This window comes from Ascidiella aspersa, chromosome 6 (assembly GCF_963924565.1).
Source record: "Ascidiella aspersa chromosome 6, kaAscAspe10.2, whole genome shotgun sequence".
NCBI lineage: Eukaryota > Metazoa > Chordata > Ascidiacea > Phlebobranchia > Ascidiidae > Ascidiella > Ascidiella aspersa.
In genome coordinates, this window is record NC_139452.1 from 31,761,402 (window position 1) to 31,783,856 (window position 22,455).

Below are 22,455 nucleotides of genomic sequence, written 5' to 3' on the forward strand. Positions count from 1 at the left end.
TTTGCGTTGCACCAAATATGTATCTCTAACCTTTTAAAGAAATCTGTTTTTTTAATCCACTCAACAGTATGATATTACCACTAGACATACCCTTTTTGTGTCGTGTTTCATTTCCCATTCGTCCTGGAGTTTATATATTTCTAATACTCAAGGGTGCCAAAATATATGTGAGAATATTTAGGGATCTGATTTTTGCTCAACTCTTACATATTTTTTTTATAACGATTGGAGTAAAATAAATCCGAATATAACTTCTTATTCGTTGTGTAGAGTTGTTGTGTGTTGTTCCAGTTCCGTTTATATTTTCATTGCAGGTGAAAATGTTTCTGTGAATTATTTAGAGAAATCTGTAAAAATCTTAATGGTAAAACTGTAAGATGTCAAAAATAGTACATTTTTGGGGCTTTGATGAAATTCAGTCCTAGTTAAACCTGTTCAAACTTAAATGAATCATGCACAGAGAAAACTTAATATTTTGCCAAAGAAAGAATATTTAGCATAACATTTTCCAATTATAACCTTTTCCAACAGCATTTTCTCTTGCAAATAATAATAATGCTACCTGCCGGTAAAGTGTGTTAAAGGTAAATTGGGTCAGGCCTTATAACGGCAATGAAATGCCCACCGGCTTGTTTTATTTTTGCAGAGTTGGAGATCAAACAGTTTTTAACAGTTTCCATATTTTTCATTTTCGACTTGTAAATTTTCAGTAATTGACTTTAAGAATTAAAAATAATGATCCTAATTTAATGGAAAATATTTTAGTATGACGCATTTATTGCAATTTTAGGAATTAAAAAAACAATTGTTTCATTTATTAGCTGATTTTTAATAAATATTCCTTAAAGCTTAACAAACCAACCCTCTGACACTCATTGCACCAACCCTTATACGTGCACTTACACTTTGCTGGATTGTATTAGGTCAATTTTTCAAATCCTAAATTTGTACAATATTTACGATCACGGATACAAAGAAGTTGTATATAAAAAATAAATCTTTTTATGATTTGCAGAAAATATCAATGACAAAATTTACTTTAAATGTTATTTTTGACAATTATAGAAAATGTTTAAACTGATTCCAATATATTTTTAGCAGGCTTTTCAAAAATGATCCTAATTTAATGTTTTATTGAATTTCAAAAGTTAAGTTTGAAACAAACTTGTTTAAAACCCTAAAACAAGACACAGGTCCCAAAACTTTTTTGTTAAATGTTGGACTTCGCGTGAACCCTCACTTAATTTTTTTAAACTACACAAAACAAAAACATGTGTGATCTTTCAAACACTGTGCATAACATGTTCACAAACTCTGTCAAAACATTTACAATGCAAAGAATAATATGTAATTCCTAAAATAACATTATGAAAGTTTGGCCAAGCTTAGACACATAACTAGTTTGCACTTTGGTTTGTGTTGTGCAAAAAATATATATTTGCCATTTTTAATAAATCTGCTTTCTTAATTCACTAATCAGTGTTATAATGCAGCTAGTCTTGCTTATCAGTTTTTTGTTCTGTGGTGTAATTAGTGCTAGTGCCGGGTTTGGCTGTACAGGAATTATCACATTTCATTGTTTGTTTATTGTCATTAATTAATATTTAATGTTTTTCTACTGGCATTAGTATTGGTACTAATGTTAAAACACCGCTAGTGATAGAGCCGGCTATATTATCTAGGTATTTATCACATTTTATTGATTTGTTTTCTTAATATTTTTAACTGTTTTGTGCTATAATTAATAATAGTAAACATTGTTACATACCTCTAGCGCTGTAGTTGGTTGTATTTATAGGTATTTATCACATTTTAATGTTTTTTGGTATAATTCATATCGTTTAACTTTGTCAAATACCATTGTTGGTTGTAACTGTCACAGTACTTTCAATATTCTGTTTTAATTATTATTGTTCAACATTGTCATATACGTCTAGTGCTGGAGTGAGTTATGTAATAGTATATACAAATTTATCACATTTTATTGTTTTTTACTGTTATTAACATTGCCATATACCTCTAGTGCTGGAGTGGGTCGTACTGGAACTTACATCGCGATGGACGTTTCGTTTGATCAACTCGACGCAGAAGAAAATGTTGAAATTGCCCGAACTGTAATCAAGATGAGGGAAAACAGGACGGAAATGGTTCAGACTCTGGTAAGATTATACTTTTTGTGGCACTAACAGAACATATAGAGACAAAGGATGTGCGATACTTGACACTTTTTCGACACTAGTACCAGATAATTTAGATAAAACAGGGCAAGGAAACAGGCAAAAGTTTCAATTTCTCTATTAGAGACAATTAATATTTTTCTATTACATAACTAACTGCAGATAAAACATGAAATCCTAAACACTGTTATCATTATTTTTTATTGTTTGGCTTCAATCATTTGGCTGCTAAAATTATTCTTATTTTAGTATAGCAATAAAATATATAGATTGGTTCAAAATTATTTAAGGTTTTTAATTTTTCTTCAAAATTTTGTCAATTTAAATCAGCACTTAGATAAAAAGTTGCAATCCCTTGGATTTCTAAGTGGAAAATCAAAGCAAAAACTTCCTTTTTTTATTATTCCAGCAACAATATGTCTTCATCCACAAGCTTATAATGGAACATGAAATGTTTCCGGCAAGTGATCGGACAACAACCGAACTATCGGATCTCACTGAAGATGACTTGTAAGTGATTCATATAATAACTCCAATGCGTTAATAGCAGTTTTGCCAGCAAGTCATTTTGAAATGAGTTAAGTCTCAGTCGAGTCATTTGAAAAATGACTTAAGTCCAAGTCAAGTGATACATCTAATAACTCCTAAGTGTGTACTTAGGTAGTTGTTTCTACACAAATATCTGTTCAATGGTTAGACAACAACCAAATTATCAGATCTCACTGAAAGCTGTGTTGTAAATTAAGCTTCCATTTTAAATACAGAATTTAAAGCTGGTTTAAAATGCAACATTTAAAAGTAACTAATCCATGACGTTTAAACATATTTTTGCTGCCAGGCTTTGTATGAGGGTTTTTTAGACAAAAACTATAGATCGATGGTCAAAATGTAGTTAAATATCACTGGAATAAAAAAAGTAATTTATTTTATATTTCAGACCCAAAATTAGCATTGAAGAGTTTAACTTACTTCAACAGATTCAGTCACAATCAAAAGGTAATTATTGTAGTTAGTAAATACCAGTTGTTAAATTGGCAAATTTAAAATTTATCTTACAGTAATTTCTCATTTATGCTTCTAGATAAAGCAACAAACTTGCCTGAAAGGAGCACAATGATACAGGTAAGGTACAAATGTATTCCTTATAACTACAGTGCATTTATGCTGAATATTAACCCAGCTACTACTAGGCTGGTTTCAGTGGCAATTAGCACCAAATTAAGTATGACAATAACTTCATAGGATATTTTTAGACTGTTTTACTTTTTTGTATTTTTTACCTGTGTTTCTATTACAAATAACAACATTATTGCCTGTAGTTATTATTAATATGGTGTATTTTTGCTGAATATTAACCTAGGCAATGCTAGGCTGGTTTTAGTGCTAATTCAAAACCAAAATGACTATGATAATGTTGTCATTGGGTATGGTATTAGACTGTTATACTTTTTGTAATTATTTTTGTTAATTAAAGTGGTATTGTTCTTTAGTTTCTATCCAACTAGAAACTGCCGTACTCTAAATCGTCCATTTTTGCTAAAAACTACCAATAATGGACTAGTGTAATGCTGCGTATGTCTATTAAAAAAATTAACATACAGATGCCAAGTGGTGGTATCGTTAACGTCCAAAACTAGGGTGGTATTGGTGCCGGTCTGATATAATTGACTATTATAATGACGTCATTCGGTATTGCTACAGGTGTTTATACTTTTTGCTAAAAATATTAGGTACCGGTATGTATATAGAAGTATAATATTAAGCCTGTTTTGTCACAATAAAAATGCTTTAGTTTTAAGCAAATATGCATTAAGGTAGAATATTCCCATCCTAATTTTTTTAGCTTAGATTACACTCAAGTGGGTATAAACTTAAAAATTTAACTATAACTATTTTCGGCTGGGTAATTAACAAGGGTTGTTTATATTGATTTATGATAATGAAAGTATATGATGTTAGGTTTCTGAATTTCCAGAGCTGGTTTATTTTAGTTTTTTTACTTATATCACCATGGGTATACCCTTTAAATCTTACCTATCAGTGTTTTAGACTTGTGTTTCAATTATCAGCTGTTGTTGATGTTGATATATATGCTTCTTATGGTAAAAGTATATGATGTTAGGTTTCTGAATTTTAAAGTATCAATAACAAATTACATGAAGTAATATCAGTGACAAAATGCTTTATGGCTTTGAAATTTTGTGTTTTTTTTGTATTTTAATTCCCAGGGCGACAGCTGTTCTACAACCTTTATTGCATCACAATCACCTTCTAGTGACAGACAAGCAGAGTTCTGGAAGTCAATGATTTATCAGCGAGTCAACACTGTTGTGTGTTTGGAGGTTAGTTGTTGTGAGTAAAAATAAAGACAAAGTTGTTTTTATAATATAACAAAGCGAATGGTAAAATATTTTTATTTCTTATTTTTTTACATATTTATTTTATCAAGTTCTTACAATTTTGTTTAATGTCCTTGTTAATCAATTATTGAAGCTTGAAGGTATAAGTGAAGGTATAAGTACAAAAAATACTTTATTCTATTTTTTTTTGTGAATTTGGTTGTAAGAAATATGTTGTTTTTCAATATATGGCCTTGTTAATCAATGTTTGTTTTAATTGCAATAAATTATTAGTCAATAAAACTTGGCTTTCGAACAAATAGTTTGGTTATTGAATGTTTTGTATTTTTTAATTTTGACACTTTTGTTTACATTTTGTTTTTCTCACAACTTTACTTCATGCTTTTGGTAATCAAGGATTTATTTAATTGCAAAAGATTAGTCAATGAACCACGCCTTAAACAATTGGTTTGTTGATTGACAGTTTAATATAATATTAAAAAGGAATTGCTTGGTGGCTTGTAGAGCATGGGTTAATTTTGAAAGGTAAGAGTTCATAACTTTAAAAATGATTAGCGGAAAATCATTAAATTGTCTAACACATAGTTTCACATGCATACCCAGCTGACCTAATTCTGGCGGGAGAAATATTCTGTCTAACCATAATTTATTGTGCAATTTTTTATGCCAATAAGGCAAAATTTGTATTGACTTGTTAAACTTTAATAATCCAAATGTTTTAAATATTTCTTTCTGTACAGCCTTATGAAGCTGACATTATTATTACAAGTGGAGGTGAAATGGTGAATTTTGGAGATGTGAAACTCACAATTAATTCAACGAATGATCGAGGAAGTTTTGTTGAGAGAACTGTGAAAGTGGAGATGACGTCACCACTTAAGGTGGAGCTTTGCGACAATCTAAATATAACAATGAAATCCATGGAGTTGTTATTCAAGCTTTAACATTGGTCATATAACCTAAACCAAGCTGAATATAATTGAATGAATACTGAGAAACATTTTCAGCATTTTTAAACAATGTTGCTTTAAAACCTTGTTTTTTAAAACTTGATTTAAATTTTTATAGTTCAAAATTACCACAGCATGTAATGTTGTCTGCCTATAGTTCCGCATGCTTTAAAACATGATTTTTTCAAACTTAAATTAAACTTTCATAGTTAATAATTGTATAGTCCATTATGCCTTAAAATTGGAAACTAATGTTCATGTTTCTGTAATTTCTTTGATTGCAAATTCTGTCTTTTTTTCTCTGGAATTAGTTACTTCTTCGCAACACAATACACCGTTTTTTTTTAGTAATTTTAATAAAAATATTAAAGCCATAATATTGGATAGTTACTTCTGTTTTAAAATAATTTTTCTGAATAATAAAGTGTTTATGTGATAATGTGTACTTCAACTATTGACCAACCAACCATAACATACAAAATGCTGCTATTTAAATGATTTGTTATTTTAGCCAGTGTGTTTTCACCAACAGGAAAAAATTGATGTGAAGTACCTGGTTCTGAACACCTGGAAAAATGTCAACGTCCCTCCAAGGTCAAAGTTGATGTTGGAGCTGATGGATGAGGTTCAAAGGTCGCAAGGGGGTCCACAAGGTGGCAGTAAAGTGATGGTTCAATGCAGGTGAATACACAAGGTGGCAGTATAGTCGGGTTCTGGACTCAACAAAGCTAATTTTAATTTTATTTGACCTGAGTCGGACTCTGAACTTGTGGAATAAGTTGTAAAGGTTGAATAACATATTGTGGAAAATGTTTCAACCAAGTATTGCTGTGGATGAATTATGTGACACCTCTTTGAGGAGGGGATTGCTGTACCCTTTGATTAAGTAAATGCTAGGAATGTAGGCTGCAGATTCATAACCCGACTCAGGATTTAAAATTGTACATTTACCGGAGCCGGTCTCTGGTTGTTATTACCCGACTCGCCGATTTAAACATAGGCCAGTTGTTGGTAAATCTCTACGTTTAAATACGACTCTAAACAGTGACAAAAACCAGGATGCTGTATATGTCTGACACACAGTATTGCAAACAAGTCATTTTGAAATGACTTAAGTCCCAGTCAAGTCATTTCCGAAAAAGTCATTTGCAAAATAAATAAAAAATAGAACCTGCCAATTTAAAAAAACTGCTTACATGAAATAAACTAGAAATTGTAGTCCCTCAATGCCTTAAAACTACAATGTTATTTGCTTACTTCACCTGTTGTTCAAAATAACATTGTTTTCAGCGACGGAACTGTGAGGACCGGCACCTTCATCGCTCTGATGAACATTCTGGAAAGATTGAAATCTCAGAATAAAGTCGATGTTTTAAGAACCGTGAAAGATCTGAGGGACCTGAGACCAAACATGGTGGACAATCTGGTTAGTTAGACAATTGGTTGTCCAGTGTTTCTCAACCTTTTTCTCGGCAGCCCAAGTTTTAAATGTTAAGTAAAACAACGAAGCCTTGAAGATCTGATTCTTTCCACTAAACTCTTAAGCGAAAAAAACATAAGACATAATGAAGTTAAAATGTAATTAAAATAAACACTTCTTCATGTTGTTTATGTAATTTATTTCAAATTTGGAAAAATCTTTTTTAGAACCAAACTTAATAAATCTGAGAAACCTTGGATTAACACCTTGGAACAGTTTATTGTCACTTAAATATGTTTCCTTGTTGTACAATACCTTTCCAAAGAGCCATTTAAACTTATGTATACTAGTTGCTATATTATTATAGATAACCTGTTAAGATAAATAAAATAGCATGCATATATTTATCGTTATTTTAAAAAATTGTTCAACAAAAAAGTTCAATCTGGTTTATACCTTTAAACCTAGTTTATTGTGATATTGCAACAACAAATATATTGTGTGAATATGCCTAAGACCCAATAACTTGTGTTTTTTCACCAGGAATGCTACAAGTTCATATACTTGGTGATCATGGAGTATCTTTCTTCGTTCAACACTTATGCAAACTACAAATAGGAACCAGAACAATTGCACTTCAAACCATTCCTTTTTAATTTTTTATCCGTGTTTTTTCACTGAACTTTTTATAATTCTTATTTATCAACTGAGCTTTTGGTTGCTTTGGTTTTTATTTTTTGATGAAGAGATGAATTAACAGAACACACAGAAACACTTGAAATATATTTATTTTCTTGACTTCACTTACCAGTATATATTTTCACACTTTTTATTTTTTGTTTTTTTCCTCTATATGTGTGTGTGTTTTACACCTTTCGAAAGGATTACCAAAACCAGTTGGCCTAATCAGGATTATTATATTTATTTAGATCTGTACCATAATGTCTTGGTTTATTTTTTTTCTGGTTCAAAATACAATGTTTTCCTTTTAGATGACTACGCACGCACGCATGCACACACACTGATATATATATATATATATAAGTAGATTAGTTAGGCACATTTGCAAATAAGAATCCATTTATTTTTTTTTAAATATACATTTTTTAAATTTTTATCCTATGTATTTCTCTATAGAATAAATGGACGTTTTATGAGGCTCGTTAATTTATATTTTGTATGTTTTTCTTGAGGTGTCTCTCGTGCGCAATAGGAGTGTAGATGTAAATGTAATTATAGCATTTGTTAATTTGAGGCAGAATATGTTTCATTAAAAGTGCCACCAATTATTAAACTACTGAAAATAACTTTTAATATTGTATTCCGATAAATACATTACAATGTTTTGCAACTACTAAAATAAAATGTTGCATTTCTAACTGAACTTTCCAAATGTTTAAAGAGCAACTTTAAATTTGTTTTATAAATGTGGCACCAAAGATGTTCCTTTATATTTCCTTTTTCTTTTTACAAGAACAGCCCAGGAATAATACGTCTAAAAAATGCCAAATAAACAAAATGCCAAAATAAACTAACTACTGCTTCATGAGATTTAATAGTTAAGAAACGTTGAACTTGCAATGATGGTGGAAATATGATTCATGTATATTTTTAGATGTCTTATTATCTAACGGCAACGTTTTTGTTAAACTATTTACAATCATCTTTTTATATTTTTATTATTGCTTACAAGCAAACTGTGTTTCTCCTGTAGGGTTTTCCATATATCTTATTTTTCTCAGTGTTTTTGTGCTTTTTTGTATTTTATTCGAGTGTGAAATCTTGTTGTTGTGTACATAAGCAAATCACTGTCAGTTATTAAGGATTGTTTTTTACCAGGTGTATTATTTTTATTCAACATACTTTTATTGGTGTGGCAAGCACAACTGTATATTTTGTTAATTCTTGCACAATAAGTGTTGCCTGGCTCACTATAAACCTTCACGTTTTTGCAAACTAATCAACATAAGCTCAAAATGCAACATTTGGTAAAATCATGAAAGCTTACCGGTTAAGCAAAAATCAGATTCTGAACATTCTCAAATACCTATCGGCACCCTTGAGCTACGGTCCCGGCTGGACCGGAGGTCGTGAGTTCGAACCTCACTGCAGGCTACTTGTTTTTCTAGTCTGCCCTGCTTGCATCATAGATCAACAGACTCGGTGAGTCTGCGATGGCTTTCGGTGTACTAATTATACGTTAGCCGTAATCGTTGGTCTAAAAGCAGCTGCGAAGGGCTAAATCTCAGATATTAACACACATATGTGTGATCGCAGGTCAGTTACTTGATAAAACTGCTGTCCTTGTCATTCCGATTAGTTCCTATAGGAAATATTCGATTTAAAATATCCCGAAAATTGCGATGTCAGTTGGCTATAGGAGACCAGAAATACCGAGGAAAGATTTATTGCTTAACACATATAACATATAGGTTAGATTGGGTTAAGATTCCACGATACCTATCGGCACCCTTGATTGATAGTTTACCGATATCGAGATATAGAAAGGGCACACCATAAAATATGCATCAATATTATTTTGGAATGTCAGTATTTTCAATCATTGAAATAATTATTCCAAAAAATGACAATAAAGAATGTGATACAATATACATCAAATAAAGAAACTATTTTGTAATGAATTTTATTGTTCTAACCATAAACAAACAAAATATTAAGACCGAAAAATATAGTTAATACTAAGTGACGTTCTGGAAAATATTTTTTGAAGCTTAATATTTTTTTGCAAAAACTTTTAAGGGTTAAATATTTATTACAACTTCTGAACATCATGCCAAAATTAATGTTAAATCACTATGCACACTAAATAATTAAACACATCAAGAGATCACAAACAGATAAAACATAAAAAAAAAAGTTTATAGTTTTTTTTAAATAAATTTAAAAAATGGCAATAGTTTAAAATATTTGTTTGTGCACAATGATTTTTTCCCAATCCATAATGCAATAAGTAAACACAAGAAGGCATATTCATAAAAAAAAATAATACAATGAACAGTCAACTGTTTTTAATTTCAGCAAAATACAGTTTAGGTTTATATCAGTTAGTTATTTTTCCAATGACCTACAAAATATGGCAATATCCTATCCCAAGCAAAAACCCTAATAAAAACAAGCAGTCTTTCTTAACTATATTAACAGCCATCCAATTGAATGCCTTTCCCTCAGTAAACAGTAAAAACCGATATAGAAAGTTTGAATTTAAAATAAAAAATTTAGACCAAATTTTGTAAACATTTCATGAAAGAAAATATTAAATAAAGAATTGTTAAAACTCATTCTCCTTACAGCATTTTTAATCATTGTCTTTGTGTGGGACCCGAATGCATTAAGTAGGCATATCGGTGGAATTAACCAAGCGTTTAACATACACTAATAGCGTTCATAAACATAATAAGTTGAAAATTCAAAATGTTTTTTAACATTCCAAAATACCCTGCTATGTTTTTTTTTAATATATGTTTTGATTTCTATGCATTCATGTATGGATCCTCCATTTCCAATGCATTCGGTTTAGCTCTTTGTGCAAACTCTGCAAATATAAAGAAAAATGCATTTGATAACAAAAAACATTTTAAAGGCTGTTTTACTTATAAGTAAATAGTTGCGCAACTTTTATTGTTTTGCAATAAAAACAACAGCTACATCAGGGGTTCTTAACCTTTTTAGCACGGACCCCTAAAGAAATTTGCGCTGTGTCAAAAACAAATTTTTAGAGATGACGTCATAAATTTAAGCCACAATACAAATAGACAAAAATCTTCTGTTTCCGAAAAATTTGAAACGAACCTTAACTAGATTTCGTGTAGAAACGTTTTACTTTTAAAACACCTTTTTTTGAAAATGTGATTACTTTTTTAAATAAAACACTAAAACTTCAATTAGGCTTTCATGGACCCCTAAATCTATTTCACGGACCCCAAAGGGATCCATGGACCCCAGTTTATGAACCCCTAAGCTACAGCAACTGACAATAAAGTCATTATTACCAAGTTGTTTTGTCTAATGTTGGATGTTATTGCCAGTTCATGGTAGTTGTCTGATTTGGTTGATGCTACTAAAAGTAACAAATCATTTGCATTTCAACTTTAAAAAGCGCCAATTCTAAAAAGCTTTCCAATTTTATAAATAAATTTTGAATGACACTTTCTACCAGGGTTGTGGAACCGGTTAAAAATAACCAGAGTCTAACTCTGGCCAATTAAATAAAACTGAGTCGTTGAGTCCCGAGTCCGGCTGCCACTCTACAGCCTATGTAACTTGCCATTTTATGTATGGTAACTAAATCCAGGTGGATATTCAGCAATCAATTCAAATTTATTTATTCAAAAATACTTAAACTTTGACTTGTTATTTTACAAATGACTTGACTCTGACATTTGTCATTTCAAAATGACTTGTTTACAACACTGGTGGACATTTGTGTACGCACCTAAACTTTTTTGGGTTGTGGTAAGATTCTATGCTAGGTGTGCAAAAAATATGATTTTCGCATCCACGTTCCACCCTCTATACAATTTTTATGATTGTCAAATATCCACCATATGCTATTCCACCTTTACAATTCGCCGTGGCTATATCAGCTTTGAAATTTGGTAATGTGCATGCTCAATTGGGGTCAAGTTAAAGAGCTTTTGGATTTTATTATACTGTTAAGCATTTGTAATAAGATGTATAATCCCCATGATGCTGCCATTTCTGTTTGTACTTTAAACATACTTATTATAGACCTCAATTTGTGTTTAGGTTGCGTCAGGTATGAAGTTATTTACCATTTCTTTGGACGTTAACAGCCGTTGGGGAAGGTTCCATGGAAACCGTTTTCCTGTAAATTAAAGGTTTGTAGATTTTAGTACTTTGAAACTTTTATTGACTAAACATTACAAAGTCAACACACACTAGTTGGTAAAATTTTAATGAAAATGTCACAACTTACTTTTTTAAAGAATATATGATTCCTAGAAGGGAAATAATGATTGCCACAGAAATGGCAGATATACTTCCAACAGCTGCATATAATGAGTCGGAATCTGTGTTTGGATAATAAAGTACAATATTAACTATGTTACACTGAATGTATTTGAAATCACCTCGCCAGGGGTGGGCAATGGTTCGCTAGTAAGATCTCGCAAACGCAAATCAACCGGCCCGCGACCTGTTTTACTGAGAACGAGGCCATTTCTCATTTTTTTTTGGTTATTTTAACTACGTAAAAGCAAATTTTTTTTGTGTTTTATGCAAATCTTGTTCCTGTATCGAGTGTAACATGTAGTTCGGCAAAATATGTTACTTTTATCCCTGATTAACAGTTGTTGCGGTTGTTATTATAAAATGCGTAAAGTTTACCGTTAACATTTAATGACACGTAGGGCCGTAGATACTTTTCTGAGTTTGGTTTTGGCCCAGGACTAGAAAAAGGCTGTCCACACCGTCATTGTAAAATGTAAGACTGAGTAGGAAAATGGTTCCAAAACAGTGTTACATTAAAGATTGTTTAGTGTTGCATCAAACTTTGCAACTTTTGAAAAACAAATATTTCTATAACAAACAAATCAGGCAAGTATGTGAGACTTGATATTACAACTAAACTTAAGTATATATATTACTGAGAAAGAACACAGTAAAACAATCTTTTAGTTATGTGTGTTTTATTATTAGATTTTACTTGACAACTTGTTAAAAGGAAAATATTTATTCTAATTTTTTATATATATTGCTACATACTCTAGTGACATAAACAATTTTTCTAAAAATAGATGTATAAAGTATCTTAAAATATATTCATACTTTTAACAACAAATTTTGCGATTTACTTTTGCCATCTTATTTTTGCTATTTGTTTCTTTTCCAAAAATAAAATACATCTTAATTCTTACTTTTCACGCAGATGCTTTTGTTTGTGTAGCTTGGCGCAAGGCAGGATCCATTCACAGAAACAAACTCATTCTTGTCGTTGCATGAAACATCAGTTAAATCTTTGATCTACAATACAAGGAACAACATCAACCAGGTATGTCCGACACATTTTATTCCAAAATCAATTCCTAATATTCTGGACAAAAAGTGTCACAATCTTATTGGATGCCCTATGACATTATCACTATGCCCTAACAAGCAAAATAGATAATATTAAATGATTAAAGGGCAATTTTATTCATTTTATTGAGCCAAATGTACATTTTAGTCTGATCCCAATGCCTGTTATTTTTGACAAAAAGTGTCACAATCTTATTACACCAAATTACCTTATCACTATGCTTAAACAATTAGATGAAATTTAAATATTTAAAAGGTAATTTTATCCAGTTTATTGAGCCAAATGTCGCTTTTAAGAAGTTTAGTTTCATGGGTGTTCTAGTATTTTTGTATAAATTTACCTTTTAAGGTAAAAATCGTTGCAGTAAATTATTATATTAAATTTGACACTGATACCACCCTAATCTCAGACAGGTATCGATACTAATACTTGTTATCGGTTATTGGCTCCGATCCGATATTGTTGAAAATACTTTGTGGTAACATGAATTAAGATGAATCGAGGAAACATAACGTTTTTCAATTAAAAAGTAATTTTACATATATTCTTACTGTAAAAACAACTTTTCCTCCACCCATATGATCTTTAAGGTCAATGGCTATCTTTCCATCCACTTTTGTTGCTTGGATATGATTTGTACTGTTCACAGAGCTTTGTCCGACAATCTAAGTTCAATTATAAAATTTATTATTGTTGAAAGCTTAGAAAATACAAAGTAAAACAGGCCACTGTTTGTTTCTGGCATTCTGCTTTAGGTGAGAATAACAAAAAAATGGATGTGAGCTTGGAACTCACAACCTTATTCCTGCTCTACCAACTGAGCTAGGCAGGCTAAGAGGGGAGAAACTTGAGAAACAACTGTAGCATTTTGGAGCATTATGGTTGAAGGTTGTAGTAAGATATTGTAACAATATCAAAGCCCATACAGAAGTAGGTCTTATTTTAAACGTTTCGGATGAATTTTATCTATTTTACTCGAAATGTTCAAAATGATGCCTACTTCAGTGTGGGCTTTGATGTTTTTATTAGCTTTTTTGCTTGCTGTATCTTGACAAACTCACAATCTCAGTTATACGGGATTGTCAATGTTCAAACTTTACAGTGGCTTTAAAAAACAATTTGAGCACCTTACCTCTTCTTATAACAGTCACCAAAATCGTCACTGAGTTATGTTATTGGAGTGTTGGTGAATACCATAAGCCTTACACATATGTTTATACAGTTCAGGTAATTATACTGTTTAGTTTAAGTTTTTATTGTGACTAAAAAACAAGTAGAGTAAAATAATGCTTACAATGTATGAAGTATTTTCACTGCTGTTGTTATTGTAAGGAACTTGTATAACACAATGCATTGACGAAACAACTTTTGCTCCAACTACTCTTGTTGATATTTTTGTGGCTGTTGTAAAATCCAAAGTTGATTCAATTGTAAAGTTTGAACATCCAGTGAATATTGCCGAGACCTGTTTAAAGTTTATAAAAAGTGAATGCTTTAAGTATAGGACTTTTGTTACTTACTCTACCTTAATTGAGTAATCAGCTGCATTTTGAAGTAAATTGAAATTGATTTGTAAATTATATGGATGACGTTGGCTCACAGATTCCCAATTTTTGGTCTTGATTTTTATCTGGAAAGAAAACAACACAGGGGTTGATGATAAAGATTAATGTGGTGGGCAAGAGTTTATAGAAAACGACGCTGGTCTAGAATCCTACCAGATTCCCAGGGTTTAGATTGCTAACATTATTTGGGTTTGGGTGCAATATAGCGTTTGGGTTTGCGTGGGTCAAGTATTAATTATATTTATTCTCTCATATTTATTTATTTCTTGCAATTTCCATTTTGACATCTTGTTTTGTTACTTTAAATAAGTGATAGGATTCTAGACCAGCGCCCATAAAACCTGTGCCATATTAAACTCTAGCCTGTGTAAATAAACTTTATGGCCTTTGGTTTTTTATATAGCAGAAAAGGTAATGTAATAATACAAATATTTTAAATTTATTTTTGATAACTAAAATTTTGAGTGAAGATAATCTCTCCTACCTCAATTTCAACTTTGTAGCCCTCAGTTTGTGCTATGTTGGCAAAAGTCTGTGGCCATTTAATTGTTCCTGAAGTCATGTTGCATTTTGGTTTGTGGACTTCTGGTTTAACTATGCACAAGCAAAGAACTTTTGAATATACTGCTGCTGCCAGGCATTGTATCAATTATAAAGGGGGTTCTTCTGACAAATATGTATTCAGTGCCGACGTTTCGATTACCTGTAGCTATACGGGTAATCTTCTTCAGGGCAATAAGATTTTTTTTTCAGAAGCGGCCAATAGAAAGCTTCGGTCGGTTATCACGTTCTCCCGTTATTGTTTCCTTTTTTCGCCTCGTTTGCCACCTTGTTTTTTCGTATTTTGACTCACTGTATATATACCTTTTGTGTAAAGTTAAGTTTATTTCCCTGAAGAAGATTACCCGTATAGGTAATTGAAACGTCGGCGCTGTACATATTTGTCAGAAGAACCCCCTTTATAATTAAAAAACTTTTGGTATGTTTTTCAACAACAGAATCTTGCCCTCAAAATAGAACAAATAATTCCGACGATAAAAAACTGATGATGAAATTTACCTGCATATTTTATATTTTAAGTTTTCAATAACTTGTTAACTGATTTTTATTCAAAGCACTTTTAAAAAAAACTTGTTAAATTATATTTTTTATGTAGTTTTCACTCGACTAGCCAATCTAAATATTAGTTGTGTTTTACTTACAAGTGATTTGACAAGCGTAATATGCTTTTGTTGTACATTCAACGTTAACTGTTTTCCATCCATTAACCTCATATGACAAAGCTTTTTGTTGGCAAGAGTTAAGAGGTTTAAAATTAGCAATTGTTCCATCACTCCAAAGCCATTGATTGGAATTCCATTTGGCTCCAAGTAAAACCTTGATATCTAAACATTTTTTATGGTATTGTGAAATAATAATATCAATTTAAATTGATCAACAAATAATACAATGAAATATACACACACATATGTGTTCAACAACTCTTTCGGAAAAGGCTAGATTAAAGTTGTTGAATACATATGTTTTTGTATATTTTATTTAATGATACGGTACTGTAGATCCCTGTCAATGTAAAGTTGCTTGTACTAACACAATGTGGCAAGCATTGTTGTTTCTTAGACTCACTCCCCTCTGAGCCTGTGTAGCTCAGTTGGTAGAGCGACAGTCCCGGTATGACCAAGGTCGTAAGTTCGAACCTCACCACAGGCTAGTTTAACGAACAGCAGGCAACGGTGCTATGGTTGTTTCTTGACTTGCTCCTGTCTGAGATTGTGTAGCTCCGTTGGTAGAGCGACGGTCCCGGTATGACCGAGGTCATGTTTTGGCCTCCTAATAGGCCACTTGCAGCTTGCGGTCACGTGACTAGTTACCGCATAGCAACGCGTTACTGGAGAGCAAGCTAATCCAGTAGCTACTGCTAGCAGATACGCGTTACCGACAGTTAGCGTTGATGTTGTTCTGGAATGGAAATCCTATTTATAATTCTGTAAAGCGGGGGCGGTCTATCCTACAGTTCGATCTTACTGCAGATAATCACCATAATCAACCCTTTCCAACTATTTATGCTCTAGTTATCTAAACCTTCAAGTTTTACGGCGTCCTAGCGGCAAAATAGAACAAAAAATATATACGAAATCGATTGTATTTTCATGAGCAAAACCATATTATTAATAGTACTCTTCCTTCCAACTTTAAATGTTAGGAACATTACCAAACAGATTTATAATACAAACTGATTTTTGGATTCTGATTGGTGAAGTTTTCGAAGAAAGAACTTTGCAGTAAAATGAGTTCTAATGGTAAGATTATTTTTTCCTTTCTTTTCGTATGACAAATTTAGAGCAATATATATATAAAATGTGTATGTTCCAGCTGTTGGGAGGACAGACTTGACCTTGTTTCCGCCAATTACATTCGCAGAAGTGGAACAATATGCACAGGTCAAGTCGGGGTGCGAGAACACCCATAAGGCATATAAATTTTTTGCTGAGCCAGGGTATCTACATGATATGAAGTGTAAGTGGACCGAATGTTATATACGCAAACCATATTTTATTGCTTTACTACAAAACCTTTCACAGAATGGTTAGTTTATATTTTAAAGTAGGTTGCTTTTATAATTTGTTTAACATACAGGTTATAAGAACAGAAACATTTTAAATTATAAGTTGCTAATCACGTCCTACGAAATTGAAGTAGCCTAACAAGAAAATGATTTAATATGTTTATGTGTATGTTGCAGTGAGCTACACAGAAGAGGAGGCAACTGTATTTGCAAAATGTTACAGGTCAATGAAAAAAAATGAGCCACCGCATAACCTACAAGCGTCTGTAACACTTGTAACCAAATCGATGTCTGGAAAATGTTCATGTGTTGCTGGAATGAGTGGCTTTTGCAACCATGTTGTAGGTTTATTTTTTTACATGGCTCACTGTAAACAACTGAACTTAAACCATATGCCCGACAACCTTTCTTGTACCAGTTTGCAACAACAATGGAGTATTCCCAGGGGTAAAAAAGTCAAAAATAAGGAAGTACAAGACTTGCTTGTTAAGAAGCCACAAGCTGGAGCCAATTATTTAAAATTTATAAGCAGCACATTGTATTCACCATCATGTTCATATGGTACTTTCACCAAAGAACATTTCTGTGGTCTGCAGCCTGAACCACTCATAGCTTCCTTAGTTCCAGGGGTTAATGAGCTGTGTCAGATGCAGTTTGTTGCAACTAAGTTTGGAGCTGTTCCAAAAGGAAGCGTGCTCTCTTATCAGCAAAGTCTTTCCCAGGAGTATCTTATAACTGATTTCTCCTGCACTGGCTTTCCTCAACTTCCAATAGAATCTTCAGGGCAACGGTTCAGCAATAATTTTGTTTCGTGCTTGGACAAAGACAAGCATCAGTCATTTCAGTCACTTTATGTCAGCACAGAAGAAAGCCTAAAAATTCAGGATGATACGATTACTCAGGGAGACAGTTTCCTATGGCATTTGCAAAGAAAAAAAAGAATTACAGCCAGTAAATTTGGCCTTGTGGCAAAAAGGTTAAGTAATTTTGACAGCCTAAAAAAGCAACTAAATCCAGAAAAAAACATTTTAACTGCTGCAATGAAAAGAGGTATTGAATATGAAGTGAAAGCTGCTATGACATATGCTAAAAAATGTAAAAATGAAAAGGTAAACCTGTTTCCATCTGGTCTCATCATCCATCCAAAGGCTTGCTGGCTAGGCTGCAGCCCAGATAGGAAAGTTTATGACTTAGAAGCCATTCACACAGGAAATAATCCTTTTGGATTACTTGAAGTTAAGGTAGTTCAAGAAGGTAAAAGTAATTTTGAAAAAGTCAACTATTTAGAAAAGGTCACTGGTATGGATGCATTCCACCTAAAAAGAAACCATGTTTATTACTACCAGGTCCAATGTCAACTTGGCCTTACCGGTTTGGACTGGTGTGATTTTTTTACTTATATTAGTGAAGATGTGTATGTATGCGACCGAATTACTTTTGACCCAGAGTTCTTTCAACTTGCCAAAGATAAAGTCGATATGTTTTTCTTTGATTATTATTTGCAATAAATGTGTATGTTTTATTGCCATTGGTAATTAGTAAAATTCACAAACAGGTATAACAAATGTAATAGAAAAGAAAGAACAACCTGTGACAGATAAAACCAAAATAATAAATTTAACAACAACACAAACACATAAATATGTACAAAATAAAATTTATTTATTTTTTTATAATTAGGGGCCCTTGGAAATTTGTTAGAAGACATGCAACTGTATACATTTGATTAATAGAACCTAGCATAGAAAGGGGTACATCTGAATCAAAAAAATGATTTTCTTTTACTCTTCTGATTGCTCTTTCCACATGAATTCTTAGTTTAGCAATTGACTTTGTCACAAGGACATCCTGTGGTAAGAACTGAGATTTTCTCTCAAGAAATGGAGGAATATTAAGGGACACCCCTTTTTCACTTAATAAATCTGCAATTATGAACCCTTTGTCTGCCATTACTGAATCACCAGGTTCTAACAAATCTAAAACTCCACTGCATCTGGTAATTTCTTTGTCTGATATAGATCCTGTATATAAAGAGGACACAAATGAAATTGCTCCGTGCGGTGCAATTCCAATCAGGCCTTTCAAGGTGGTGGTTGACTTATATGATGAATACATTTGTGATTGCAATACTAATGATGATGGGGTCTGCACAAATATTTCAGTACAATCTAAAATTACTCTAGTGGATGGGTATAACCTACAAAACTCATCAGGCATTTTGCTTTTAACATATTTCCTTGAGGGCCAAATGGGCTGACTTCCTAAAAGAAAGTATAGGTAATTTGCCCAGGTTGTAATTTTTCTACTCACAGTCGACATATGTATCTGAAAGCGGTCAGCCAGATCTTGCTCGAGTAACCCCAGCCTTAAACGAATAATAAACATAAAAAATTCATCTATTAATTGCATATGTCTGGACCCTGGTCTACTTTCCCTCTCACCGGAAGCATAACAGTACCTCATGTATTCTGCACTGGGTCTTGCAATCTCAAACAAAGATTTTATATGCAAATAACTTGGAAAACCAGTGTAAAACTTAATGCTGTCATTATCTGTGGAAAATCTTTCCAAACCAAATTTATGTAATGCTAATTGCTCAGCAGCAGACCTTTTAAGTTGATTGATTTCTTCAATTAACATTGCCCTAATTTTTTCAGATTCTAACTCAACATCCAATTTTTCTTTTCTATATTTTTCCAATTCATTTTTTGCTGCATTTAATTTTTCCTCCAAACTTTCAATTTTATCTGACAGCTGACTTTGGCTTTTATCTTCCTCTGGGCATTTAATATCCTCGTACTCATGTACATCATCACTATAAAAAGTAAAAAAGCCTTAAATTTTACTATATCTTTCTCCTGATGTTTTCTAAATTTAAGTAATAAGCATATAAAATATATAGATATGCTTGATAGAACTGCAAAATGCAATAAGGAAATCTTAGTATTTATAATTTTCTGTTACAAAAATAAGTTTCATATATATATATAATATAGGCCTACCTGTTATTCGTTCGCAAAATTTTTCTTCGAGCTTTATGCTCTTGAGACCAATCAAACACTGATGGCACAGCACCTTTCTTTAGAATTTGGCGGCCAGCCTTATCAGGCGGCCTATAATCTTCCAAAGTAAAATGCTGAGAGCAGACCCGAGTGCTTGTTGTTATCTACACAAAAATCCAAAAATAAGTAGGCTTATTAAGAAGATACAAGAATTAGTTCAATCAACTAAACATACCTTAAACAATGGACCTTCATCTCTTCTGATTTTTACAACCCATTGCGCTCTCAATTTTTTTTCGCTTTCCCTCCCAGGTAAACGATGAAAGTGCAATGAGGAATTATATCGAGAATCCCCATTGCATCTTGGGACACAGCAATGGTAGCAGCTAGAATGATGTTGCTTATTTGAAGAGCCTTCTTGGAGCCCTTCACTTTGACTTAGAGCTAGAATTTTGTAAATAAGACAACATTAATCAAACACTACAAATAGCATAATTTTCTTAAAAAAGCAAGGGCTATATATAAATATACAATCACGTACATAATATGTTTAACTGAACAATTTTTTTTATAAGCTCTTACATTCAAAAACAAAGAAAATATATACCAAACTTACCACTGAAATTCGCCATTACAATTGGATGTTGTAGTTTCTTCTAAAATCCTATATATTTACTACTCATAAAAACAAACAAACAACTTCTGAAAACTAAAAGGAATGATGTACCTGTGAAAGGTAAATAAATCACCATCTTCGTTTGAAAAACTGTTTTAACCATCAACTGAATGCTAACTGTCGGTAACGCGTATCTGCTAGCAGTAGCTACTGGATTAGCTTGCTCTCCAGTAACGCGTTGCTATGCGGTAACTAGTCACGTGACCGCAAGCTGCAAGTGGCCTATTAAGTCGCCTTTTAACATAAATGACACCGAACGGTTGTAATTGTTGAACAAGAAATATAACTATAAGGGTATCTGTTTTTGATTACAATTATGCATGGTTGGAACAGTTCAAATAAAAATAGAATGCTAATGCGTTATCAATGTGAATTAAATTACACTAATAAAGAAACAAACTAATAGTGAAGAGAAATATATATTTTACCTGGTGCATAGAAGGTTCCTTTTTGCTCAGTGTGGTTCTTGAATGTACCAATAATGTCTGTCAGTCGGTGTGAATACATGTGACGAGTTTCTCGCGCATAAATATAAATAAGCTTATGTCCAGGGTTTGCAAGTTCACTTCCGTACAATTTAAAGTCAAGATGCCAACCTAAGTTTATTTAAATTGTGAAACTTAAAGTTTTGTTTAACTTTTATTCAAGATTACAGTAAATCTTTGAAGTATAATGACTTGAGGTTGTAGTTAGACATAGCATGGCTTTTTAAGCCCATGCATCATTAGGTAACATTTTGTCAACATTTCAAAATAATCTTCAGTTAATGGCTGGAGGTCGTAGTTAGGTGAAGAATAATAGCAAAGCCCATACAGAAGTAGGCTTTCTACAGTAAAAATTATTCAATATATATATTTTTATTACCCATTAAAGAGTAGTCTATGTGATAATATCGTCTATTTTTCTTACCCTGTCCAGCACATGTTTCATTGATTGTTACTGTCCATTTATATATAATATTTTGGGAAGCATAACAAAAGTATATCGCCATCCGACCTGGGGCCATTCTAAAAAACAGGACAACATTAACCTTGATCATAATTTTAAATATAGCATTTGAAGACCTGAGTTTTAAAACTACTTAAAGTTAGATTTCGTGAAAATTGAGTTTTTTTAACAAAAATGATTTTGTAGTGGACATTTTATTATTTGTTGCTATAATTCAAAACTAAGTTTTATAGCCAAATTATATGTTTTATAGCCAAATTATATAAATATTGTATTTTGTGACTATGGTAGTTTTTTATCATGTCTTTAATTACTTCATAATTCATACTTTGTTCAACTTAAACAAAGTCTGCACATTCTTTAAAATTAAAATATACTTACATTGCTTTTGCTGGCGAAATATATATATATATAGTATATTTAACATTTATACAGGGTCGCTTTTACACCACTGAGCTTGTATCACTAAGTTGGTGCGATTTGTCATCATTGCTGTTTATATGTTTGGTTGGTTGAAATTTGCCGCTTTATAAGGAATCTGTCTTGCATGATATGCCATTATCCTGATGAAGGCGTCTCGTATAGGACATCAAAACATTGATTGTTTATATAAAACTGCTGGATGAGCAACACTCGGTTATATCTATTAATAGTGTATGAATTGCTAGCTTTACCTCATTATTCTGCTGTTAATAACTACTTTAACTTACTTTGAGTAAAGGTCTATGTAGGA

At 32.1% G+C, this 22,455-nt stretch overlaps 2 protein-coding genes across 2 annotated transcripts; one reads left to right on the forward strand and one right to left on the reverse strand.

The window, feature by feature from the left end:
• The first annotated feature begins 5,333 nt into the window (after positions 1–5,333).
• On the forward strand, positions 5,334–7,917 carry LOC146141297 (receptor-type tyrosine-protein phosphatase epsilon-like). The gene is made up of 4 exons (XM_083392981.1): positions 5,334–5,418; positions 6,020–6,168; positions 6,778–6,913; positions 7,451–7,917. Exons 1-4 carry the CDS (start codon positions 5,401–5,403, stop codon positions 7,523–7,525), a joined length of 378 nt encoding a protein of 125 aa, XP_083249107.1. The 5' UTR covers positions 5,334–5,400; the 3' UTR covers positions 7,526–7,917.
• Positions 7,918–10,398: 2,481 nt separating this feature from the next.
• Positions 10,399–21,232, reverse strand: LOC146141298 (uncharacterized). The gene is made up of 10 exons (XM_083392875.1): positions 21,203–21,232; positions 15,733–15,915; positions 15,015–15,124; positions 14,491–14,595; positions 14,260–14,430; positions 13,517–13,630; positions 12,805–12,910; positions 11,865–11,958; positions 11,701–11,753; positions 10,399–10,460 (listed from the first exon to the last, which is right to left on the reverse strand). The coding sequence occupies exons 3-10, from the start codon at positions 15,090–15,092 to the stop codon at positions 10,399–10,401; spliced, it is 783 nt and encodes a 260-aa protein (XP_083249001.1). The 5' UTR covers positions 15,093–15,124; positions 15,733–15,915; positions 21,203–21,232.
• Between the last annotated feature and the right edge of the window lie 1,223 nt (positions 21,233–22,455).